Source organism: Sphaerodactylus townsendi, linkage group LG17, assembly GCF_021028975.2.
Source record: "Sphaerodactylus townsendi isolate TG3544 linkage group LG17, MPM_Stown_v2.3, whole genome shotgun sequence".
NCBI classification, from domain to species: Eukaryota; Metazoa; Chordata; class Lepidosauria; order Squamata; family Sphaerodactylidae; genus Sphaerodactylus; species Sphaerodactylus townsendi.
The window spans coordinates 7,532,859-7,558,152 of NC_059441.1; the positions used below are offsets into that span (position 1 = coordinate 7,532,859).

Below are 25,294 nucleotides of genomic sequence, written 5' to 3' on the forward strand. Positions count from 1 at the left end.
GGGGGGGGGGTGGGGGGGGGGGGGGGTGGGGGGGGGGGGGGGTGGGGGGGGGGGGGGGTGGGGGGGGGGGGGGGTGGGGGGGGGGGGGGGTGGGGGGGGGGGGGGGTGGGGGGGGGGGGGGGTGGGGGGGGGGGGGGGTGGGGGGGGGGGGGGGTGGGGGGGGGGGGGGGTGGGGGGGGGGGGGGGTGGGGGGGGGGGGGGGTGGGGGGGGGGGGGGGTGGGGGGGGGGGGGGGTGGGGGGGGGGGGGGGTGGGGGGGGGGGGGGGTGGGGGGGGGGGGGGGTGGGGGGGGGGGGGGGTGGGGGGGGGGGGGGGTGGGGGGGGGGGGGGGTGGGGGGGGGGGGGGGTGGGGGGGGGGGGGGGTGGGGGGGGGGGGGGGTGGGGGGGGGGGGGGGTGGGGGGGGGGGGGGGTGGGGGGGGGGGGGGGTGGGGGGGGGGGGGGGTGGGGGGGGGGGGGGGTGGGGGGGGGGGGGGGTGGGGGGGGGGGGGGGTGGGGGGGGGGGGGGGTGGGGGGGGGGGGGGGTGGGGGGGGGGGGGGGTGGGGGGGGGGGGGGGTGGGGGGGGGGGGGGGTGGGGGGGGGGGGGGGTGGGGGGGGGGGGGGGTGGGGGGGGGGGGGGGTGGGGGGGGGGGGGGGTGGGGGGGGGGGGGGGTGGGGGGGGGGGGGGGTGGGGGGGGGGGGGGGTGGGGGGGGGGGGGGGTGGGGGGGGGGGGGGGTGGGGGGGGGGGGGGGTGGGGGGGGGGGGGGGTGGGGGGGGGGGGGGGTGGGGGGGGGGGGGGGTGGGGGGGGGGGGGGGTGGGGGGGGGGGGGGGTGGGGGGGGGGGGGGGTGGGGGGGGGGGGGGGTGGGGGGGGGGGGGGGTGGGGGGGGGGGGGGGTGGGGGGGGGGGGGGGTGGGGGGGGGGGGGGGTGGGGGGGGGGGGGGGTGGGGGGGGGGGGGGGTGGGGGGGGGGGGGGGTGGGGGGGGGGGGGGGTGGGGGGGGGGGGGGGTGGGGGGGGGGGGGGGTGGGGGGGGGGGGGGGTGGGGGGGGGGGGGGGTGGGGGGGGGGGGGGGTGGGGGGGGGGGGGGGTGGGGGGGGGGGGGGGTGGGGGGGGGGGGGGGTGGGGGGGGGGGGGGGTGGGGGGGGGGGGGGGTGGGGGGGGGGGGGGGTGGGGGGGGGGGGGGGTGGGGGGGGGGGGGGGTGGGGGGGGGGGGGGGTGGGGGGGGGGGGGGGTGGGGGGGGGGGGGGGTGGGGGGGGGGGGGGGTGGGGGGGGGGGGGGGTGGGGGGGGGGGGGGGTGGGGGGGGGGGGGGGTGGGGGGGGGGGGGGGTGGGGGGGGGGGGGGGTGGGGGGGGGGGGGGGTGGGGGGGGGGGGGGGTGGGGGGGGGGGGGGGTGGGGGGGGGGGGGGGTGGGGGGGGGGGGGGGTGGGGGGGGGGGGGGGTGGGGGGGGGGGGGGGTGGGGGGGGGGGGGGGTGGGGGGGGGGGGGGGTGGGGGGGGGGGGGGGTGGGGGGGGGGGGGGGTGGGGGGGGGGGGGGGTGGGGGGGGGGGGGGGTGGGGGGGGGGGGGGGTGGGGGGGGGGGGGGGTGGGGGGGGGGGGGGGTGGGGGGGGGGGGGGGTGGGGGGGGGGGGGGGTGGGGGGGGGGGGGGGTGGGGGGGGGGGGGGGTGGGGGGGGGGGGGGGTGGGGGGGGGGGGGGGTGGGGGGGGGGGGGGGTGGGGGGGGGGGGGGGTGGGGGGGGGGGGGGGTGGGGGGGGGGGGGGGTGGGGGGGGGGGGGGGTGGGGGGGGGGGGGGGTGGGGGGGGGGGGGGGTGGGGGGGGGGGGGGGTGGGGGGGGGGGGGGGTGGGGGGGGGGGGGGGTGGGGGGGGGGGGGGGTGGGGGGGGGGGGGGGTGGGGGGGGGGGGGGGTGGGGGGGGGGGGGGGTGGGGGGGGGGGGGGGTGGGGGGGGGGGGGGGTGGGGGGGGGGGGGGGTGGGGGGGGGGGGGGGTGGGGGGGGGGGGGGGTGGGGGGGGGGGGGGGTGGGGGGGGGGGGGGGTGGGGGGGGGGGGGGGTGGGGGGGGGGGGGGGTGGGGGGGGGGGGGGGTGGGGGGGGGGGGGGGTGGGGGGGGGGGGGGGTGGGGGGGGGGGGGGGTGGGGGGGGGGGGGGGTGGGGGGGGGGGGGGGTGGGGGGGGGGGGGGGTGGGGGGGGGGGGGGGTGGGGGGGGGGGGGGGTGGGGGGGGGGGGGGGTGGGGGGGGGGGGGGGTGGGGGGGGGGGGGGGTGGGGGGGGGGGGGGGTGGGGGGGGGGGGGGGTGGGGGGGGGGGGGGGTGGGGGGGGGGGGGGGTGGGGGGGGGGGGGGGTGGGGGGGGGGGGGGGTGGGGGGGGGGGGGGGTGGGGGGGGGGGGGGGTGGGGGGGGGGGGGGGTGGGGGGGGGGGGGGGTGGGGGGGGGGGGGGGTGGGGGGGGGGGGGGGTGGGGGGGGGGGGGGGTGGGGGGGGGGGGGGGTGGGGGGGGGGGGGGGTGGGGGGGGGGGGGGGTGGGGGGGGGGGGGGGTGGGGGGGGGGGGGGGTGGGGGGGGGGGGGGGTGGGGGGGGGGGGGGGTGGGGGGGGGGGGGGGTGGGGGGGGGGGGGGGTGGGGGGGGGGGGGGGTGGGGGGGGGGGGGGGTGGGGGGGGGGGGGGGTGGGGGGGGGGGGGGGTGGGGGGGGGGGGGGGTGGGGGGGGGGGGGGGTGGGGGGGGGGGGGGGTGGGGGGGGGGGGGGGTGGGGGGGGGGGGGGGTGGGGGGGGGGGGGGGTGGGGGGGGGGGGGGGTGGGGGGGGGGGGGGGTGGGGGGGGGGGGGGGTGGGGGGGGGGGGGGGTGGGGGGGGGGGGGGGTGGGGGGGGGGGGGGGTGGGGGGGGGGGGGGGTGGGGGGGGGGGGGGGTGGGGGGGGGGGGGGGTGGGGGGGGGGGGGGGTGGGGGGGGGGGGGGGTGGGGGGGGGGGGGGGTGGGGGGGGGGGGGGGTGGGGGGGGGGGGGGGTGGGGGGGGGGGGGGGTGGGGGGGGGGGGGGGTGGGGGGGGGGGGGGGTGGGGGGGGGGGGGGGTGGGGGGGGGGGGGGGTGGGGGGGGGGGGGGGTGGGGGGGGGGGGGGGTGGGGGGGGGGGGGGGTGGGGGGGGGGGGGGGTGGGGGGGGGGGGGGGTGGGGGGGGGGGGGGGTGGGGGGGGGGGGGGGTGGGGGGGGGGGGGGGTGGGGGGGGGGGGGGGTGGGGGGGGGGGGGGGTGGGGGGGGGGGGGGGTGGGGGGGGGGGGGGGTGGGGGGGGGGGGGGGTGGGGGGGGGGGGGGGTGGGGGGGGGGGGGGGTGGGGGGGGGGGGGGGTGGGGGGGGGGGGGGGTGGGGGGGGGGGGGGGTGGGGGGGGGGGGGGGTGGGGGGGGGGGGGGGTGGGGGGGGGGGGGGGTGGGGGGGGGGGGGGGTGGGGGGGGGGGGGGGTGGGGGGGGGGGGGGGTGGGGGGGGGGGGGGGTGGGGGGGGGGGGGGGTGGGGGGGGGGGGGGGTGGGGGGGGGGGGGGGTGGGGGGGGGGGGGGGTGGGGGGGGGGGGGGGTGGGGGGGGGGGGGGGTGGGGGGGGGGGGGGGTGGGGGGGGGGGGGGGTGGGGGGGGGGGGGGGTGGGGGGGGGGGGGGGTGGGGGGGGGGGGGGGTGGGGGGGGGGGGGGGTGGGGGGGGGGGGGGGTGGGGGGGGGGGGGGGTGGGGGGGGGGGGGGGTGGGGGGGGGGGGGGGTGGGGGGGGGGGGGGGTGGGGGGGGGGGGGGGTGGGGGGGGGGGGGGGTGGGGGGGGGGGGGGGTGGGGGGGGGGGGGGGTGGGGGGGGGGGGGGGTGGGGGGGGGGGGGGGTGGGGGGGGGGGGGGGTGGGGGGGGGGGGGGGTGGGGGGGGGGGGGGGTGGGGGGGGGGGGGGGTGGGGGGGGGGGGGGGTGGGGGGGGGGGGGGGTGGGGGGGGGGGGGGGTGGGGGGGGGGGGGGGTGGGGGGGGGGGGGGGTGGGGGGGGGGGGGGGTGGGGGGGGGGGGGGGTGGGGGGGGGGGGGGGTGGGGGGGGGGGGGGGTGGGGGGGGGGGGGGGTGGGGGGGGGGGGGGGTGGGGGGGGGGGGGGGTGGGGGGGGGGGGGGGTGGGGGGGGGGGGGGGTGGGGGGGGGGGGGGGTGGGGGGGGGGGGGGGTGGGGGGGGGGGGGGGTGGGGGGGGGGGGGGGTGGGGGGGGGGGGGGGTGGGGGGGGGGGGGGGTGGGGGGGGGGGGGGGTGGGGGGGGGGGGGGGTGGGGGGGGGGGGGGGTGGGGGGGGGGGGGGGTGGGGGGGGGGGGGGGTGGGGGGGGGGGGGGGTGGGGGGGGGGGGGGGTGGGGGGGGGGGGGGGTGGGGGGGGGGGGGGGTGGGGGGGGGGGGGGGTGGGGGGGGGGGGGGGTGGGGGGGGGGGGGGGTGGGGGGGGGGGGGGGTGGGGGGGGGGGGGGGTGGGGGGGGGGGGGGGTGGGGGGGGGGGGGGGTGGGGGGGGGGGGGGGTGGGGGGGGGGGGGGGTGGGGGGGGGGGGGGGTGGGGGGGGGGGGGGGTGGGGGGGGGGGGGGGTGGGGGGGGGGGGGGGTGGGGGGGGGGGGGGGTGGGGGGGGGGGGGGGTGGGGGGGGGGGGGGGTGGGGGGGGGGGGGGGTGGGGGGGGGGGGGGGTGGGGGGGGGGGGGGGTGGGGGGGGGGGGGGGTGGGGGGGGGGGGGGGTGGGGGGGGGGGGGGGTGGGGGGGGGGGGGGGTGGGGGGGGGGGGGGGTGGGGGGGGGGGGGGGTGGGGGGGGGGGGGGGTGGGGGGGGGGGGGGGTGGGGGGGGGGGGGGGTGGGGGGGGGGGGGGGTGGGGGGGGGGGGGGGTGGGGGGGGGGGGGGGTGGGGGGGGGGGGGGGTGGGGGGGGGGGGGGGTGGGGGGGGGGGGGGGTGGGGGGGGGGGGGGGTGGGGGGGGGGGGGGGTGGGGGGGGGGGGGGGTGGGGGGGGGGGGGGGTGGGGGGGGGGGGGGGTGGGGGGGGGGGGGGGTGGGGGGGGGGGGGGGTGGGGGGGGGGGGGGGTGGGGGGGGGGGGGGGTGGGGGGGGGGGGGGGTGGGGGGGGGGGGGGGTGGGGGGGGGGGGGGGTGGGGGGGGGGGGGGGTGGGGGGGGGGGGGGGTGGGGGGGGGGGGGGGTGGGGGGGGGGGGGGGTGGGGGGGGGGGGGGGTGGGGGGGGGGGGGGGTGGGGGGGGGGGGGGGTGGGGGGGGGGGGGGGTGGGGGGGGGGGGGGGTGGGGGGGGGGGGGGGTGGGGGGGGGGGGGGGTGGGGGGGGGGGGGGGTGGGGGGGGGGGGGGGTGGGGGGGGGGGGGGGTGGGGGGGGGGGGGGGTGGGGGGGGGGGGGGGTGGGGGGGGGGGGGGGTGGGGGGGGGGGGGGGTGGGGGGGGGGGGGGGTGGGGGGGGGGGGGGGTGGGGGGGGGGGGGGGTGGGGGGGGGGGGGGGTGGGGGGGGGGGGGGGTGGGGGGGGGGGGGGGTGGGGGGGGGGGGGGGTGGGGGGGGGGGGGGGTGGGGGGGGGGGGGGGTGGGGGGGGGGGGGGGTGGGGGGGGGGGGGGGTGGGGGGGGGGGGGGGTGGGGGGGGGGGGGGGTGGGGGGGGGGGGGGGTGGGGGGGGGGGGGGGTGGGGGGGGGGGGGGGTGGGGGGGGGGGGGGGTGGGGGGGGGGGGGGGTGGGGGGGGGGGGGGGTGGGGGGGGGGGGGGGTGGGGGGGGGGGGGGGTGGGGGGGGGGGGGGGTGGGGGGGGGGGGGGGTGGGGGGGGGGGGGGGTGGGGGGGGGGGGGGGTGGGGGGGGGGGGGGGTGGGGGGGGGGGGGGGTGGGGGGGGGGGGGGGTGGGGGGGGGGGGGGGTGGGGGGGGGGGGGGGTGGGGGGGGGGGGGGGTGGGGGGGGGGGGGGGTGGGGGGGGGGGGGGGTGGGGGGGGGGGGGGGTGGGGGGGGGGGGGGGTGGGGGGGGGGGGGGGTGGGGGGGGGGGGGGGTGGGGGGGGGGGGGGGTGGGGGGGGGGGGGGGTGGGGGGGGGGGGGGGTGGGGGGGGGGGGGGGTGGGGGGGGGGGGGGGTGGGGGGGGGGGGGGGTGGGGGGGGGGGGGGGTGGGGGGGGGGGGGGGTGGGGGGGGGGGGGGGTGGGGGGGGGGGGGGGTGGGGGGGGGGGGGGGTGGGGGGGGGGGGGGGTGGGGGGGGGGGGGGGTGGGGGGGGGGGGGGGTGGGGGGGGGGGGGGGTGGGGGGGGGGGGGGGTGGGGGGGGGGGGGGGTGGGGGGGGGGGGGGGTGGGGGGGGGGGGGGGTGGGGGGGGGGGGGGGTGGGGGGGGGGGGGGGTGGGGGGGGGGGGGGGTGGGGGGGGGGGGGGGTGGGGGGGGGGGGGGGTGGGGGGGGGGGGGGGTGGGGGGGGGGGGGGGTGGGGGGGGGGGGGGGTGGGGGGGGGGGGGGGTGGGGGGGGGGGGGGGTGGGGGGGGGGGGGGGTGGGGGGGGGGGGGGGTGGGGGGGGGGGGGGGTGGGGGGGGGGGGGGGTGGGGGGGGGGGGGGGTGGGGGGGGGGGGGGGTGGGGGGGGGGGGGGGTGGGGGGGGGGGGGGGTGGGGGGGGGGGGGGGTGGGGGGGGGGGGGGGTGGGGGGGGGGGGGGGTGGGGGGGGGGGGGGGTGGGGGGGGGGGGGGGTGGGGGGGGGGGGGGGTGGGGGGGGGGGGGGGTGGGGGGGGGGGGGGGTGGGGGGGGGGGGGGGTGGGGGGGGGGGGGGGTGGGGGGGGGGGGGGGTGGGGGGGGGGGGGGGTGGGGGGGGGGGGGGGTGGGGGGGGGGGGGGGTGGGGGGGGGGGGGGGTGGGGGGGGGGGGGGGTGGGGGGGGGGGGGGGTGGGGGGGGGGGGGGGTGGGGGGGGGGGGGGGTGGGGGGGGGGGGGGGTGGGGGGGGGGGGGGGTGGGGGGGGGGGGGGGTGGGGGGGGGGGGGGGTGGGGGGGGGGGGGGGTGGGGGGGGGGGGGGGTGGGGGGGGGGGGGGGTGGGGGGGGGGGGGGGTGGGGGGGGGGGGGGGTGGGGGGGGGGGGGGGTGGGGGGGGGGGGGGGTGGGGGGGGGGGGGGGTGGGGGGGGGGGGGGGTGGGGGGGGGGGGGGGTGGGGGGGGGGGGGGGTGGGGGGGGGGGGGGGTGGGGGGGGGGGGGGGTGGGGGGGGGGGGGGGTGGGGGGGGGGGGGGGTGGGGGGGGGGGGGGGTGGGGGGGGGGGGGGGTGGGGGGGGGGGGGGGTGGGGGGGGGGGGGGGTGGGGGGGGGGGGGGGTGGGGGGGGGGGGGGGTGGGGGGGGGGGGGGGTGGGGGGGGGGGGGGGTGGGGGGGGGGGGGGGTGGGGGGGGGGGGGGGTGGGGGGGGGGGGGGGTGGGGGGGGGGGGGGGTGGGGGGGGGGGGGGGTGGGGGGGGGGGGGGGTGGGGGGGGGGGGGGGTGGGGGGGGGGGGGGGTGGGGGGGGGGGGGGGTGGGGGGGGGGGGGGGTGGGGGGGGGGGGGGGTGGGGGGGGGGGGGGGTGGGGGGGGGGGGGGGTGGGGGGGGGGGGGGGTGGGGGGGGGGGGGGGTGGGGGGGGGGGGGGGTGGGGGGGGGGGGGGGTGGGGGGGGGGGGGGGTGGGGGGGGGGGGGGGTGGGGGGGGGGGGGGGTGGGGGGGGGGGGGGGTGGGGGGGGGGGGGGGTGGGGGGGGGGGGGGGTGGGGGGGGGGGGGGGTGGGGGGGGGGGGGGGTGGGGGGGGGGGGGGGTGGGGGGGGGGGGGGGTGGGGGGGGGGGGGGGTGGGGGGGGGGGGGGGTGGGGGGGGGGGGGGGTGGGGGGGGGGGGGGGTGGGGGGGGGGGGGGGTGGGGGGGGGGGGGGGTGGGGGGGGGGGGGGGTGGGGGGGGGGGGGGGTGGGGGGGGGGGGGGGTGGGGGGGGGGGGGGGTGGGGGGGGGGGGGGGTGGGGGGGGGGGGGGGTGGGGGGGGGGGGGGGTGGGGGGGGGGGGGGGTGGGGGGGGGGGGGGGTGGGGGGGGGGGGGGGTGGGGGGGGGGGGGGGTGGGGGGGGGGGGGGGTGGGGGGGGGGGGGGGTGGGGGGGGGGGGGGGTGGGGGGGGGGGGGGGTGGGGGGGGGGGGGGGTGGGGGGGGGGGGGGGTGGGGGGGGGGGGGGGTGGGGGGGGGGGGGGGTGGGGGGGGGGGGGGGTGGGGGGGGGGGGGGGTGGGGGGGGGGGGGGGTGGGGGGGGGGGGGGGTGGGGGGGGGGGGGGGTGGGGGGGGGGGGGGGTGGGGGGGGGGGGGGGTGGGGGGGGGGGGGGGTGGGGGGGGGGGGGGGTGGGGGGGGGGGGGGGTGGGGGGGGGGGGGGGTGGGGGGGGGGGGGGGTGGGGGGGGGGGGGGGTGGGGGGGGGGGGGGGTGGGGGGGGGGGGGGGTGGGGGGGGGGGGGGGTGGGGGGGGGGGGGGGTGGGGGGGGGGGGGGGTGGGGGGGGGGGGGGGTGGGGGGGGGGGGGGGTGGGGGGGGGGGGGGGTGGGGGGGGGGGGGGGTGGGGGGGGGGGGGGGTGGGGGGGGGGGGGGGTGGGGGGGGGGGGGGGTGGGGGGGGGGGGGGGTGGGGGGGGGGGGGGGTGGGGGGGGGGGGGGGTGGGGGGGGGGGGGGGTGGGGGGGGGGGGGGGTGGGGGGGGGGGGGGGTGGGGGGGGGGGGGGGTGGGGGGGGGGGGGGGTGGGGGGGGGGGGGGGTGGGGGGGGGGGGGGGTGGGGGGGGGGGGGGGTGGGGGGGGGGGGGGGTGGGGGGGGGGGGGGGTGGGGGGGGGGGGGGGTGGGGGGGGGGGGGGGTGGGGGGGGGGGGGGGTGGGGGGGGGGGGGGGTGGGGGGGGGGGGGGGTGGGGGGGGGGGGGGGTGGGGGGGGGGGGGGGTGGGGGGGGGGGGGGGTGGGGGGGGGGGGGGGTGGGGGGGGGGGGGGGTGGGGGGGGGGGGGGGTGGGGGGGGGGGGGGGTGGGGGGGGGGGGGGGTGGGGGGGGGGGGGGGTGGGGGGGGGGGGGGGTGGGGGGGGGGGGGGGTGGGGGGGGGGGGGGGTGGGGGGGGGGGGGGGTGGGGGGGGGGGGGGGTGGGGGGGGGGGGGGGTGGGGGGGGGGGGGGGTGGGGGGGGGGGGGGGTGGGGGGGGGGGGGGGTGGGGGGGGGGGGGGGTGGGGGGGGGGGGGGGTGGGGGGGGGGGGGGGTGGGGGGGGGGGGGGGTGGGGGGGGGGGGGGGTGGGGGGGGGGGGGGGTGGGGGGGGGGGGGGGTGGGGGGGGGGGGGGGTGGGGGGGGGGGGGGGTGGGGGGGGGGGGGGGTGGGGGGGGGGGGGGGTGGGGGGGGGGGGGGGTGGGGGGGGGGGGGGGTGGGGGGGGGGGGGGGTGGGGGGGGGGGGGGGTGGGGGGGGGGGGGGGTGGGGGGGGGGGGGGGTGGGGGGGGGGGGGGGTGGGGGGGGGGGGGGGTGGGGGGGGGGGGGGGTGGGGGGGGGGGGGGGTGGGGGGGGGGGGGGGTGGGGGGGGGGGGGGGTGGGGGGGGGGGGGGGTGGGGGGGGGGGGGGGTGGGGGGGGGGGGGGGTGGGGGGGGGGGGGGGTGGGGGGGGGGGGGGGTGGGGGGGGGGGGGGGTGGGGGGGGGGGGGGGTGGGGGGGGGGGGGGGTGGGGGGGGGGGGGGGTGGGGGGGGGGGGGGGTGGGGGGGGGGGGGGGTGGGGGGGGGGGGGGGTGGGGGGGGGGGGGGGTGGGGGGGGGGGGGGGTGGGGGGGGGGGGGGGTGGGGGGGGGGGGGGGTGGGGGGGGGGGGGGGTGGGGGGGGGGGGGGGTGGGGGGGGGGGGGGGTGGGGGGGGGGGGGGGTGGGGGGGGGGGGGGGTGGGGGGGGGGGGGGGTGGGGGGGGGGGGGGGTGGGGGGGGGGGGGGGTGGGGGGGGGGGGGGGTGGGGGGGGGGGGGGGTGGGGGGGGGGGGGGGTGGGGGGGGGGGGGGGTGGGGGGGGGGGGGGGTGGGGGGGGGGGGGGGTGGGGGGGGGGGGGGGTGGGGGGGGGGGGGGGTGGGGGGGGGGGGGGGTGGGGGGGGGGGGGGGTGGGGGGGGGGGGGGGTGGGGGGGGGGGGGGGTGGGGGGGGGGGGGGGTGGGGGGGGGGGGGGGTGGGGGGGGGGGGGGGTGGGGGGGGGGGGGGGTGGGGGGGGGGGGGGGTGGGGGGGGGGGGGGGTGGGGGGGGGGGGGGGTGGGGGGGGGGGGGGGTGGGGGGGGGGGGGGGTGGGGGGGGGGGGGGGTGGGGGGGGGGGGGGGTGGGGGGGGGGGGGGGTGGGGGGGGGGGGGGGTGGGGGGGGGGGGGGGTGGGGGGGGGGGGGGGTGGGGGGGGGGGGGGGTGGGGGGGGGGGGGGGTGGGGGGGGGGGGGGGTGGGGGGGGGGGGGGGTGGGGGGGGGGGGGGGTGGGGGGGGGGGGGGGTGGGGGGGGGGGGGGGTGGGGGGGGGGGGGGGTGGGGGGGGGGGGGGGTGGGGGGGGGGGGGGGTGGGGGGGGGGGGGGGTGGGGGGGGGGGGGGGTGGGGGGGGGGGGGGGTGGGGGGGGGGGGGGGTGGGGGGGGGGGGGGGTGGGGGGGGGGGGGGGTGGGGGGGGGGGGGGGTGGGGGGGGGGGGGGGTGGGGGGGGGGGGGGGTGGGGGGGGGGGGGGGTGGGGGGGGGGGGGGGTGGGGGGGGGGGGGGGTGGGGGGGGGGGGGGGTGGGGGGGGGGGGGGGTGGGGGGGGGGGGGGGTGGGGGGGGGGGGGGGTGGGGGGGGGGGGGGGTGGGGGGGGGGGGGGGTGGGGGGGGGGGGGGGTGGGGGGGGGGGGGGGTGGGGGGGGGGGGGGGTGGGGGGGGGGGGGGGTGGGGGGGGGGGGGGGTGGGGGGGGGGGGGGGTGGGGGGGGGGGGGGGTGGGGGGGGGGGGGGGTGGGGGGGGGGGGGGGTGGGGGGGGGGGGGGGTGGGGGGGGGGGGGGGTGGGGGGGGGGGGGGGTGGGGGGGGGGGGGGGTGGGGGGGGGGGGGGGTGGGGGGGGGGGGGGGTGGGGGGGGGGGGGGGTGGGGGGGGGGGGGGGTGGGGGGGGGGGGGGGTGGGGGGGGGGGGGGGTGGGGGGGGGGGGGGGTGGGGGGGGGGGGGGGTGGGGGGGGGGGGGGGTGGGGGGGGGGGGGGGTGGGGGGGGGGGGGGGTGGGGGGGGGGGGGGGTGGGGGGGGGGGGGGGTGGGGGGGGGGGGGGGTGGGGGGGGGGGGGGGTGGGGGGGGGGGGGGGTGGGGGGGGGGGGGGGTGGGGGGGGGGGGGGGTGGGGGGGGGGGGGGGTGGGGGGGGGGGGGGGTGGGGGGGGGGGGGGGTGGGGGGGGGGGGGGGTGGGGGGGGGGGGGGGTGGGGGGGGGGGGGGGTGGGGGGGGGGGGGGGTGGGGGGGGGGGGGGGTGGGGGGGGGGGGGGGTGGGGGGGGGGGGGGGTGGGGGGGGGGGGGGGTGGGGGGGGGGGGGGGTGGGGGGGGGGGGGGGTGGGGGGGGGGGGGGGTGGGGGGGGGGGGGGGTGGGGGGGGGGGGGGGTGGGGGGGGGGGGGGGTGGGGGGGGGGGGGGGTGGGGGGGGGGGGGGGTGGGGGGGGGGGGGGGTGGGGGGGGGGGGGGGTGGGGGGGGGGGGGGGTGGGGGGGGGGGGGGGTGGGGGGGGGGGGGGGTGGGGGGGGGGGGGGGTGGGGGGGGGGGGGGGTGGGGGGGGGGGGGGGTGGGGGGGGGGGGGGGTGGGGGGGGGGGGGGGTGGGGGGGGGGGGGGGTGGGGGGGGGGGGGGGTGGGGGGGGGGGGGGGTGGGGGGGGGGGGGGGTGGGGGGGGGGGGGGGTGGGGGGGGGGGGGGGTGGGGGGGGGGGGGGGTGGGGGGGGGGGGGGGTGGGGGGGGGGGGGGGTGGGGGGGGGGGGGGGTGGGGGGGGGGGGGGGTGGGGGGGGGGGGGGGTGGGGGGGGGGGGGGGTGGGGGGGGGGGGGGGTGGGGGGGGGGGGGGGTGGGGGGGGGGGGGGGTGGGGGGGGGGGGGGGTGGGGGGGGGGGGGGGTGGGGGGGGGGGGGGGTGGGGGGGGGGGGGGGTGGGGGGGGGGGGGGGTGGGGGGGGGGGGGGGTGGGGGGGGGGGGGGGTGGGGGGGGGGGGGGGTGGGGGGGGGGGGGGGTGGGGGGGGGGGGGGGTGGGGGGGGGGGGGGGTGGGGGGGGGGGGGGGTGGGGGGGGGGGGGGGTGGGGGGGGGGGGGGGTGGGGGGGGGGGGGGGTGGGGGGGGGGGGGGGTGGGGGGGGGGGGGGGTGGGGGGGGGGGGGGGTGGGGGGGGGGGGGGGTGGGGGGGGGGGGGGGTGGGGGGGGGGGGGGGTGGGGGGGGGGGGGGGTGGGGGGGGGGGGGGGTGGGGGGGGGGGGGGGTGGGGGGGGGGGGGGGTGGGGGGGGGGGGGGGTGGGGGGGGGGGGGGGTGGGGGGGGGGGGGGGTGGGGGGGGGGGGGGGTGGGGGGGGGGGGGGGTGGGGGGGGGGGGGGGTGGGGGGGGGGGGGGGTGGGGGGGGGGGGGGGTGGGGGGGGGGGGGGGTGGGGGGGGGGGGGGGTGGGGGGGGGGGGGGGTGGGGGGGGGGGGGGGTGGGGGGGGGGGGGGGTGGGGGGGGGGGGGGGTGGGGGGGGGGGGGGGTGGGGGGGGGGGGGGGTGGGGGGGGGGGGGGGTGGGGGGGGGGGGGGGTGGGGGGGGGGGGGGGTGGGGGGGGGGGGGGGTGAAACTGGGAGCGCCCCAGAAGGCAGTGCGGCAGCCTTCCAAAAATCGGGAGAATCAAAAAACCACGCGGGACAAATTGCTCAAAAGCGGGACTGTCCCACCAAAAGCGGGACGTCTGGTCACCTTGATATAAATCCAAACTCTTCTTCTTCTTTTCTATTTCTGGAGAACTCAGGTTTCCACTTCAAGCCAACTAAAGTTCTTATGATGCCGCTCTTACAAAGCAACATTGCCTTCCCATGGAGCAGGTGCTTTCGACTTGCTCTCTCTGGTTTTTGTCCCGGTTTATCGATCAGGACCCAGAGAACTTGCAGCAAGGGTCAGACAGCACAGTTGTTCTAAGCAGTCCAAGGCCTGTCCTTCCTAATTGGCAAGGTTGTCAACCTCCAGGCAGTGCCTGGAGATCTCCTGGAATGACAACTGTTCTCTAGAAGACAGTTGATCAGAGATCATGTTCCTTGGAGAAAATGGCTGCTTTGGAGGATGAACTCTAGGGCGTTGTACTCTGCTGAGGTCTCCCCCCTCCCCAAATCCAGAGGTGGGATCCAGTAGGTTCTCACCAGTTCCCGAGAGGGGGTTACTAATGATTTGTGTGTGCCGAGAGGGGGTTACTAGCTGGGTCCGCTTTTCCGCCTCCACGCCCTTGCCTCCCCGAGAGGCATCCTGCCTTTGAACGTGAAGGTTCCATATAGCAATTGCGACTAATAATGTAACTCCCTGAACTGGGTTAATCCCTTTCAGGTCCTGCAATTCATTGATCCTCAGCCTTCGTGCCTTTTATCTCACCAGTCTCTATCAAAGGACCTGTGTGTTTCACCATTGCTGTGTTCAGATTTGTGAGTTGGGGCATTTTCTATAATGTGATGATGATTTAGAAATGACCTGGTGCAAAAAGAATGGGGGGGGGTCGTGGTGGGGTGGCTGCCCATGGGGGGGGGCATGCAACTCAGGTTTTGCCCAGGGCTCAGGTTTGCCTAGGTACGCCTCTGCCCCCTTTGCTGAGGGGGGGCTGGTGAGGGAAGCTGTTACTAAAATTTCCCCTGCTTTCCCCCTCTGTGGAACGGACGCCAGCCCAGCAAAAGGCTTCTCGTAAGTCTGCCAGCAGTTTCTCCCTTGTCTATTGCTTTTCCTATAAGCAAAAATCAAATTGCACTCCGTCTCCTAATTTTTTCCCTCCTCAGGGAGAGATCTCCCCTAAGAAGCAATCCACAAAAATGTATGCATCGTAAATTTAGAAGAAGCATAATGACTTAATGCCACTGAAAGGGCTACTTAGTCCCTCTCCATTTCAGCAAGTTATATTTTTAAACATAAAAATGTTCCCATATAATGATATAAATACCAGCATTGTGTTTTGCACATTGCAGACAACAAAAAGAGAACAGATGGAGATTGCCAGAGGTGAGAGAAGGAAGAGGTTTTTGACGTACTCAACCTTCATCACGTTTCAAAAAGGATGCTTATTTTCAGGCCAAAAGGAGACATTTCTTTTAAAATATTTATCAGAGTTATTTAAACAGTAGAGAAATTACAGAGTGTGCAACATAGTGATTAGAGGAGTGGTTCTCAACCTTCCTAATGCCGTGACCCTTTAATACAGTTCCTCGTGTTGTGGTGACCCCCAACCCTAACATTTATCCATTTTACAGATGGAGAACACTGATGCAGAGAGGCGACCCCTATGAAAGGGTTGTTCGACCCCCAAAGGGGTCCCGACCCACTGGTTGAGAACCCCTGGGTTAGAGTGGTCTAGTATCTGAGAGAGGTGGGAATCCCTGTCGTGGAAGTTCACTGGATGACATTTGGCCAGTCGTACATTCAGTCTAACCTTCCTCACAGGGTTGTTGTGACGATAAGTTTGCATGCAGGGTGTAAATAAATAAAATAATACAAAAATAATGTAAAGATAACAACTTCAGGAGGATAGCAGTTGTGCTTCTGCTAGAACAAGAACAGCTCTTGTGGCACTTCAGATTTATAACATTGTATTGAAGCCTAAACTTCCAGGAACGGGGATCTACTTGCATCTGAAGAAGTGTGCTCTTGTCCACAAAACGATATGCCGGAGGAAAACTGTGTGAGTCTTTAATACATGGTATATATCTTCTGCTACCCACGCAGGAAATGGCTCACCAGTCAAAAAGCTAACGGTTCCGCAGACCCTTTTCAATTACAATCCCCACTCCAGCCACAACCAAACAGATTTTAATTATCCCAGCCGATTCCTAACATTGCTTTTCTCTCGCTTCACCAAATCCTGCCCCCAATGTGAGGCTGAACCAAACACCAAGTGACCTGACATGAAGCAACCAACAGACACGATATCATAGCACGGAGGAAACGAGATGACCACTCGGGACAGAACCACTCAGCCCTCAAACAGTTAAGACGGAGCAACTGAGTCAGCATTTGGCAAATCCCATCAGCTCAGCAGCCCATCAGGTGGCCGAAACAAAAGCCAGACAACGCCATGCTTAAATAAATCACAAAACCCATGCATTAGGATGATTAAAATTAAATGAAAAGTCAAGGGCTCCTTTGATGCAATCCATCAAGCGCTGTTGCCACGCAACCAAACAAGGGTCAATTATACGATGCTGCGCTGCCCCGCAGCAAGGGGGCAATTCCTTCAGGGCAGAGATTTCTGTACTGATGCATTCTGTGTTATGGCGCGGCAGATCCCAAAAGCCCTGCAGTTAGCGAGAGTGGGTAAACCCTGGTGTTTTCCTTCGCTTTGGGGGTTCCACTCCTGATTCCACCCCTCAGTTCTGGGGGATCTGTGGCCGACATGGGCCCGCTCCCCACTCACCGTAAGCTGCGGGGTCACCTCTTTATAAGACACGGGGATCCTGGACGTTCCCCACGTCACCAGCGGCCACTGCACAGCTGCCCAGAATTTGCCGCTCTCCCACCTCTTTGGCGCGCGTCAAATTAGATCCTCTTCAAAGAGCAACATTTTCCAAAACCCCGCGGTTGCCACGGGGTGGTGGGGAACCTCGGCTGTTTATGTGTGGTTGATTAGCTGTGACGCACAGCTTTCCGGCCAATCAGGAAAAAGGATCCTTCATTTTGTTTAGGGAGGGTGTCCCCGTCAGAAAGTGGGCGACATGAAGCTACGTGATGATGTAGACACGAGGAGACGTGTGCACAACGCAACGTGCCAACATTGCTCCCTTTGCTCGAGCTTTACGGCTTTGCGAGTGAACCTATCAAAAACAACTTCTCGTGTCAGCCAATCAAAATGGAGGCCCGCCTTCGGCTGGCCGCCACTTCCACGTGTCCATGACGCACACGCGTGCCAGCCAATCAGAACGCTCGATTGCCACGGAACTCCTCCTCTTGCTCCCCCACGTTATTTCCTGAATGGCAAATGAGTGGGGAACAAATGTCTCCGTGGTCAAAAGCCGCGGAGGTTTTCTACGCGGGGTCGCTGCGGCGTTGCACTTAGAAGAGGTAAGTGGGGAGTGGCCCATGGTGAGAGCCAGTGTGTGATCACCAGGAGTCCCCCAGAAGTGGGGGCAGGCAAGCCACGTAGCAGGTATTGGGGCACCTCCTTGCGTGTCAACAGAGAAACACAAGGAGACCCCACTATGATCCCACTGTGGAGCAAAGAGCTCTGAGGAAAACACTCAACGCATAATGGGCCGTTGGTATGAAGTGTCAGCAGGGTTCCCGTTGCAATTTTTGCTGGAGTGAATAGCCATGTGTGTGTGAGTGGATTTTTATCTCTGAAAGGGTGAAGGAGCCAAGTTCCCTATGTTTCTGATTCCCACCTCCCTAAAACCTCTCCCTTCAAGCGAATTGCTCCCAGACAAACGAGTATTGAAGCTAGGTCAATAAGACTGGGGGTGGGAGGGAGGTTAGCCCACCCATCACTCTCTGCATATCCCTTTTTGTCTAGAAAGCAAAGACGAGGCTTTGCGATACTTCCTAATAAGAAAGCCAGGTATCAGAATTCAATTAAAACGAATTTCATTTTTTTTTTCATGTACACTTTCTTACCCCTGCATGTTTTCCAGAAGTCTGCCTTAAACCAAGGTGCCTGATTGCAGGTTAGAGCAGTGTTTCCCAACCTTTTCGAGGTCATGGTACCCTTGACCTCACTCTTCATATCTCACGGTACCCCTGCCACCACCCTCCCTTCCCCTCCCATTGCCCCTGCTTGCCACACCCCCCACCTTCCCCTCCCAGGGTGAAGGGAAGCACTGGGGGTGGGGGTGGCTGCTGACCTTGTGGCAGGCCCTGCCCCATGTCCTTGCTGGCGCCGGTGGGAGACACCACAAAAATGAGGGGGGAGGGGCGGTAGTGTTGCCGCGGTACCCCTGGGACATGCTCACGGCACCCCAGGATACCACGGTACCCTGGTTGAGAATCGCTGGGTTAGAGAGATATTGCTCACAGAGGAAGGCTTGCATGGCACTGTGAGGTTGGATTATTGAAGGATTCATTCACTATGGCTTCAGTCACCTGGCGACTTAGACCAGGCCAGCTATTGGACTGCAACATCCACTAAAGTCTGGGGAAGATAGCCAATTTGAGCATATGCTGATATAGACAGATACGGAGAGTCAGGGAGGGAAAGCAGGAGTTTAATTGAGGTAAGTGAGAGGAGGCACAGGGGACCCATGATGTTGCTCTTTAGGAAGCAGGATCAGTGGGCGTGCTTCCTGCTTCGGGAGTCCATTTGTTTCCACTCTGCTGTGCTTGTATATGCAAATGGCACACTTGCCCCCACCACGACCCCACCACCCTATGGTGCTTTCTCTGCACAAAGAAGGAGACCACAAGGGACCACCTCTGAAACTTCTTTCCAATCAGGGAAATGGGCTGAGCCCTTTGGCTCCCGTGGGACATTTTAACTTCCAACAGAAGTTATTCTGAAGCTGTTGTGAATGCAACGAAGCTCATCCAGAGAACGTCCTTACCACAACGTTACCGTAAGGAGACATTTTCTCTTTAGTGAACACAAAGTGAAGTGACACGCATGTGCATACAACACACACACACACACACAAACAAAACAGCTGAATTTCTAACTGCATTACTATTTCTCCACTTGGTCCCTAGCCACAGGCAGTCAGAATTCCTGTAAACTCTGCAGCCTACGTTTATTTTTAAGTTTCAGAAACCAGAAATAGAATTGAAAAAGCCACAATGATGATGTACTGAGAAGAAAACAAAGCCGGCTGCTGACACGCGGAAAGTGTGGAGCAAGGAAGAGACGCGCAGCAGGGGAAGAGCCCCGGACCCAGCCTTTCACCACCCAGGCAGGGATTTACCATGAACAGAGGTCAGAGGAGATCTGGGGAAGGTCAGAGAAGTGGCTTCCAGTGGCTACAAAGAGAAGGACGGCAGGCCCTGGCCAGTGGGTCTCAAAAACCCAGGTGTCCTCTGGCAAAGAAGCTTATGTCATTTGTTTATCAGCTTTTGCTTGAAAAATACATGCAAGCACCTGTGACTCATGGGAGAGATTTTGGCTGGGACTGCAAATGCTCAAGCACTTGAGAGAGCAACTGTTCTATGGTGCCCAAAAACTCCTTTTCCAGCTTCCACTTTGCATCCTCCGGACGATCAGCTGGAAGACAGGCACCGCAGCATTGGCCGTTTTATTTTCAGTCCCTTTCCTAATCTTTCCTGGCATGGAGTTTGCCTTTCATGCCAGCTGCGTTTTCACCAAGCTTCCAAGATAAGACTGAATCAAGCAAGATTTAAAGGATTTGTTTGGGGTTTTTTTTGCTCTGGTATGCATCATGTTGCACTTACACTGAACTTCGTTTGCTAGGAAGAGAAGACACAGGCTATACAGCTGTTATCCAGGCATAGCAACTAGCTTGATGGAGAATTCTTTGTATGGAGTGGCATTCCACCTGTGAGCTTACCCAGGGCAGGGTTCCATGATTCAGAGGAAGACCATTTTGCTTTATATGCAGGAGTTCCCAGATTCAAAACCAAACATCTCCAGCTAAAAGGACCAGGCCGTAGGGTGATGTGGAAAACTTCCAGTTAAGACCCTGGCAAGTTGTTGCCAGTTCGATTAGACAATACTGACCTTGACGGACCAATTCTCTGGTTCCGTGTAAGACAGCCTCAGGTGTGTTCACCTGCCACAGCCCAGGCACAGGTGGACTTAAGCGCTTTAAGTTCAGCACTTGAGAAACATTAATGCCAGCAAGGCAGAACTCAGCATCCCTTCCACAGTAAATGCACTACAGAGGGAGAAAGAGAGAACCTGACCTGATTATCACGCACTGGTTCTCCCGATCAATAATCATGTTTCGGTACATATTGTCCGCTAGAGCGTAGATGTGTGGTGGGTTTTCATATTGAGCCTACAAGAAGGGAAATACATCAGACATTAGACACTATATCAGCGTAATAGTTCTTCAAAGGTTATGTGAACAACAGACAAAATCAGCCTCTTTCCCAAAAGACTGGAAAAAAAAGACAGTTTAAGGCCAGGTATTTAAAGGACCTGTTTCCAGGTAAACTGGATATTTCAGAGGAAGACCGCCTCGAGCCCCTTGGGGAAGCCTTGTTGGAAGCCGCCTCGAGCCCCTTGGGGAAGAGGCGGCCTATAAGTTTGAAATATAAATAAATAAAATAAATATTTCTCAGGTAGGGATAGTCCCTGTAAAATGTTATCTGTAAACTCACACACCCCTAAAATGAGTGGGAGCCACTCCTATTCAGTTCAGTGAATCTTGTGTACAGCAATCTGTGGTTAGGACCTCTTATCTTTCCTCGTGCTCTAAGATGTACACAGATAGGAACTGAACCTCTTTTTTTTTTAATAATTTTATTAACAAGTCAACATAAATCACACATACATTGTTTAAGTGCTTTTTTTAAAAAAAAATTATTACAAGCGTCATTCTATTCGAGTAAATCATATCTACTTCCTTTTTTCCCTGATACCTTTTATCATTAAGTAACATAACGCATCATCTTTAAAAAGAAAAACTTATATAACATTTCTTCCTTACTATTCTGCTAGCTTTCTTTTATATATATTTTCCCTCTGTCCTATATTATTTAAGCAGTATCTTATTCTAACTTCCTACTAGCTTCATTCCTATAGTGTAGAAATTATATTTTGTCTTACTCAAAACTTACTTCTTCTCTTAACTTCAAAATATTTCTATATAATCCAACTCATATCTATATTTACATTTATGTTCTTACATCTATTTACATTAAAAATAAAATATATAAATAACTAATCTTTACACATTTAAATCTTGCCTTTTAATTTAAATAGAACAGTAACTCAAAATCTCTTTACATTCTTTCCTAATTTTCATATATTTTAAGAACGGAGACCAGTCTTCAATAAAGTCCTTATTCTCCTTATTTTTCAATAAGGATGAAAGTTTATCATTTGCTGCATAGTCCGTAAGGGCATTCAACCAGTCTTCAACTGCAGGCACCTGCTCCGACTTCCAGTTCTTGGCTATCAGTATCCTCGCTGCTGTAGCCATATATAACAAGAGTTTTTTTATATTTCAGCGTGTTTCTTACACTCTTATCCAAAATACTAAGTAACAAAAATTCTTTAGTCAGAATTCTGTAGGCAAGTAGCGCAGGGTCTCCCGGCACTCCCCACTACAGGGGCGGCGACAACGCAGCCGCCCCGACGCTGCCGCTGTCGTGCCCCCTCAGCGCGCATCATTCCTGGCGCTCTTCCAAACGGCGCTTTTTGATGACCCCACACAGAGCACGGGGTCGTGGGGAAGCCCGGGCGCGCGCCAGAAATGACGCGCGCTGAGAGCAGCGCGCAGCATAGGGGGGGGCGTGGCAAATGGGGGGAACGCCCCCAGTTCTGCTCATAGAAAACATCAAGTAAATTATTTGTGTGCGATGGCTGCCACATCGTGACCTGTCTTAAACTTGCATAGACAACTGGGACATCAGTGAACAAAGCTGAAACTAAATACATAAAAGACACAATCAAGAGAAAAATTGTGCTTACAGCTCCTTGGTACATTTCGACTTCTTTCTCTCCAAAGTACGGCATCTGTTTGAAAGGGTTCACAGAAATCAGGACGGAGCCAATGTAGGTCTATGCGCAAAACTGTTAAGGTCCATAACATACTAGGCTGCCATGATGCCCTTCTACCTCACCTCTGATAGTAAACTTGGTGGAAAACTATTTACAGGTATAACCTGTATTGTCGAAGGCTTTCATGGCCAGATTCAACTGGTTGTGGTGGGTTTTCCGGGCTGTGTAGCCGTGGTCTGGTAGATCTTGTTCCTAACGTTTCACCTGCATCTGTGGCTGGCATCTTCAGAAGTGTATCACATGTTATACTGGACACAGTGTATAACAAGGCTTCTCTCTGTGATACCTCTGAATAGCTCTGTGATACCTCTGAAGATGTCAGCCACAGATGCAGGCGAAACATTAGGAACAAGATCTACCAGACCACAGCCCAAAAAACCCATAACAACCAGTATTTATAACCCCTTTTTGCAAGAGTTGTTCAAAGCAGCCTACATTCAAAGATACAAAATACAAGAACATTATTAAAGGAATTAGATTAAAATATGCAGCAAAAAACTAACTAAAACTCTCAATAAAAGATAACTCCTAGACCTAGAGCAACAATTTTTTTAAAAAAATCTAAAGGAAATGGATCAAAGCAAATAATGGAACTAGAAAAATCCTAAAGTAGCATATTAAAATGACTAAAAACAAATCAATTTCCGCATCATAATTAGGAACTCCATTCAAATGTGATGGCAAACTGAGACTATATGGCTCATTCCGCACATGAAGAATAATGCACTTTCAGACTGCTTTCAGTGCTCTTTGAAGCTGTGCGGAATAGCAAAATCCACTTGCAAACAGTTGTGAAAGTGGTTTGAAAATGCATTATTTTGTGTGTGCGGAAGGGGCCTATGTGATTTCTTTCCCTGCATTCACCTATCTTTACCTTACACTTCACTTAGGCCAAGCTCAAGTGAACACTGGCCCTTTCCCCACTTACCTTAAGCCCCGCGCTACTCTTCTCAAGTAGCGCAGGGTCCCCCGGCACTCCCCACTACAGGGGCAGCGACAACGCAGCCACCCTGATGCTGCCGCTCTCGCACCCCCTCAGCGCACGGCATCCCTGGCGCTCCATAAAACGGCGCCTTTTGATGACCCCGCGCAGAGCGCCAGAGCGTCGTGGAGACGCCCGCGCGCACGCCAGAGATGCCGCACGCTGAGAGTAGCGCGCAGCAAAGGGCAGCAAAGGTAAGTGGGGAAACGCCCACTGATGTCTGAATGCAGGCACTGAGGCAAACTGGAGGTTTTTTTACCCCTCACAAACTGATAGTCTATTCACCATAATGACTAAGTGGAACCTGCCTGGTCAGAGGCACTAACCCTCTGAATATCAGTACTGGGGGTCAGCAACTGGAGCAGACTTTGCCCCTCCCCGCCCCCATGCTTGTAGGCCCTTCAAGAACATCTGGTTGACCACTCTGTGGAGAAGGGTACTGGATTAGATGGACCACTGATGTGATTCAACATAGAAGCTCCAATGTCAAGACTGCTTTTTCTTTGGCTGACTGCCAAGATCTCAAATTGTTATCAGAGACAACAATCCAATTCTGTGCTGATTAGCACTACAACAGGAGCAGAGTTGCGTTTTGGGAAGGGGTAAACCTTCCCCTAGTTGACTGAAGTATCCCTAAATATCAGCTGATTTTGTAAAAACTCCACCCATCGTTCTGCTGCTTGAGAGAGATTTACAAGCGGCAATCCAGGAGATTTTATGTTACAGCCAACGCTGGGGCTGTAAACACATTTCAACATGCAAGGTCACCAAACAGAATCAGCGTACTCTGTATGTGGCTTCCTGGAGCTGTGTGAATGATACCAGCATCTACTTCGCTATTCACCACACGCACAATTAAGTACTCAGTGTTGTACACAAAAGCCCATTGTTGTGGGATCATAACGGCAAAATGATGTCATGCCAGCTAAAGGGTTGTTGGGGGTTTTTTTTTTAAGGGCAGGCTAGCATAACTTCCATATTGTGCAAAATTGCCACTTCTAGATGAGGTCTGTGACTGAGTGCGGCACCTCCCAAGGCGTCTCAGTGGTAAATCAAGATTGTGTGAGACCAAGACGACGGAAACAACTTCTCGATAAACAGTGTTTGCATTCTGTGGGATGATTCAATAACCTTTGCCCATAAGGGCCACACTGTTAATCATCCCCCATGAATGGGAGAGGGGACAGCTGAACCAGTCCCTCGTCAAACTCCCTGGATTTGCTTTTTTAAAAACAGATTCTTTTGAAAACTTTTTTGTTTCAAGATGTATGAAAGAGACAAAATTTGTACAAACTTATTTTGTACTTGTCTAGCTCTTTCCAAAAACCTATCCACAGATATTTTTCCTATTAGCATCACATACCACACTTTAGCCATTTCTCTATTTCTAGTGATTCTCTCTCATCTCTACCCATGGTTGTGATAAACAAATTTCCCATTAAGTATATAGGCTTTTGAAGGCCTATAGGAAATTTCTGGGACCAAAACAAGACTATAAAAACCCTACAACATGGTTAGAAGAGGATTTATCCAGTGCAAACTAGATGCCCAAGCAGCCTCAATTAAGAAACAAGAAGGCCCAGTAGAGAAGGCTACTGGAACTCAGGACAACTTCAACAGAGAGATGGGTTCCACATGCTTGAGGAAAAGCTCTCTCAATCTTCTTGGTTGAGCAAACTTGGTCTGCTCTTGTGAGGTTCAGCTGCTGCTAGATCCGACTTGACAGGACATGGAAACCCAAGGCCAGAAGCAAGCAGCATGGTCACCATCACGACGGAAGTCAAGTCCAGGACTAAGGGATTCAACCTGGGGGTTCCAGCGTTCCAACCACCACAACCAAACACTCATCCGGAAAGGATACAAATATGTAGTCGTCCATGTATCGCTTCTTGAGGTTCTCCACGATAGAATCTTCTGAGATCTTGGAAAGTAGCACCATATCATCCACGCCACTGTGCTTGACATTGTGGCTCTGCCAGTGGTACCGATAATGCCCCTTGCTCCCCTGCAGAAAGAAATAACAGGGGCAAAATGAATTCAAAAGTCAGAGGAGTCGCTGCTAGATGACAGCAAGGACACGCCGAGGGCAGCGTTCTGCTCCAACAGAGGCCGGCCAGCTGCGCGACTCAGAAAACCAGCAAAGGTTAAAAAGGCTTTGTTCTTTTGCTTCCCAGAAGTTTTCCCCACGTAAACACAGTGCTGATACTTGGACCAAAACGAAAAAGCAAAACAAACACTCTGGACAGCAGCAGCAGCAGCAGCAGCAAAAGAGAGAAGGTATCCAGCAAACCACAAACCGTGGTGCAAACCCACATCCTACACAAGTCCAAGCCTCAAAGGCAAAACAGAGGCTACATTGTGTGCAGTGACCATCAGGTACACAGAAGCTTCCAGAGCATCCTATTTTACAAACATATATACTCCACGGAGCCCTGTTCACACATGGGCAGAGCTCAGGCTGAACAGCATTTTTAAAATGCATGGGCTAACCTTATCTGCCATGATGGGGTATTCACAGCGGCTTTCTGTGTGTTAGCATTACTTGTAAAAACATCACAAAGTCAAAAGGACACCTTTTTCTCCATCTTTGCTTCCAAACTAAGAACTGCGTGTGTATGTTTGGAGCATCAAAACAACGTTGCCAGTGGTGGGATCCAAAAATTTTAGTAGCAGGTTCCCATGGTGGTGGGATTCAAACTGTGGCGTAGTGCCAATGGGGCTGGGCGGGGCACGACGGGGGCGGGGGCGGGCATTCTGGGGGCGGGGCATTCCTGGGCGGGGCTGTGGCAAGGACGCAGCCGCTGCATCGGTCCTTGGGTGAGAAACAAATGCACGCAGGCGCAGGCTGCCACGCACGCCGGTGCACCTCCTGCTAGACTGCTTCAAGTTCTGCGTGCCACTGCTGAGAGGAGGGGCGTCACTAAGGCAAAAATCACGTGGCAAAATCACCAATTAGTAACCCCCTCTCGGCACACACAAATAATTAGTAACCTACTCTCGGGAACCTGTGAGAACCTGCTGGATCCCACCTCTGAACGTTGCACTCTAAGGCCAATTATTCACAGGTGCTCTGCCCTGCAGCAAGGGTAAGTGGGGGCAGGCCAGCCACGCAGCAGGCAACAGGGCACCTCCTTGTATATAAACAAGGAAACATGAGGAGACCCCACTGAAAAGCACTGCGGGGCAAGGAGCATCGTGGGAACACTCCATGCATAACGGGCCTAAGCATCCTCTTTCTGGGTTTTCCCCGATTCCCACTATGCCTTTTCCAGAGCTGTTTTCCTATGAGAGCAACGTGAAGCGTTTTTGCAGAGCGGAAGCAGCTCAAGGTTGGCTTCAAAGGTGAAGACGTTGGCCCCGGATGTACAACTAATGGAACAGAGTTCCAGAATCAGGGAACAGCCAAAGAAAAGCCCTTCTCCTCTCCTGGGTCCTTCCACCCAGCCTCCAAAAACTGGCTCGTAGAAAAGGGTCGCTGGAGAAGCAAGAAAGGGGCAGTTTGCTTTTTTTCAGGAAGCACAAAAGCACAGAGGGTTGTGAAAACAGAGGCGCAACTGTCAGGCCTTTTGATCGCCAGGAAAACACA

At 70.4% G+C, this 25,294-nt stretch overlaps 1 protein-coding gene across 1 annotated transcript in view; it reads right to left on the reverse strand.

Moving 5' to 3' along the window:
• Nucleotides 1-18,426: 18,426 nt before the first annotated feature.
• Nucleotides 18,427-25,294, reverse strand: part of LOC125446155 (unconventional myosin-Ie-like) — a 36,525-nt gene continuing 29,657 nt past the window's right edge. Inside the window, exons 2-5 of the mRNA XM_048519706.1 lie at nucleotides 23,570-23,713; nucleotides 20,637-20,726; nucleotides 18,902-18,996; nucleotides 18,427-18,445 (exon numbers count right to left, since the gene is read on the reverse strand). Coding sequence (XP_048375663.1) covers nucleotides 18,427-18,445; nucleotides 18,902-18,996; nucleotides 20,637-20,726; nucleotides 23,570-23,713 — 348 coding nt within the window. The remainder of the gene's footprint in view (nucleotides 18,446-18,901; nucleotides 18,997-20,636; nucleotides 20,727-23,569; nucleotides 23,714-25,294) is intronic.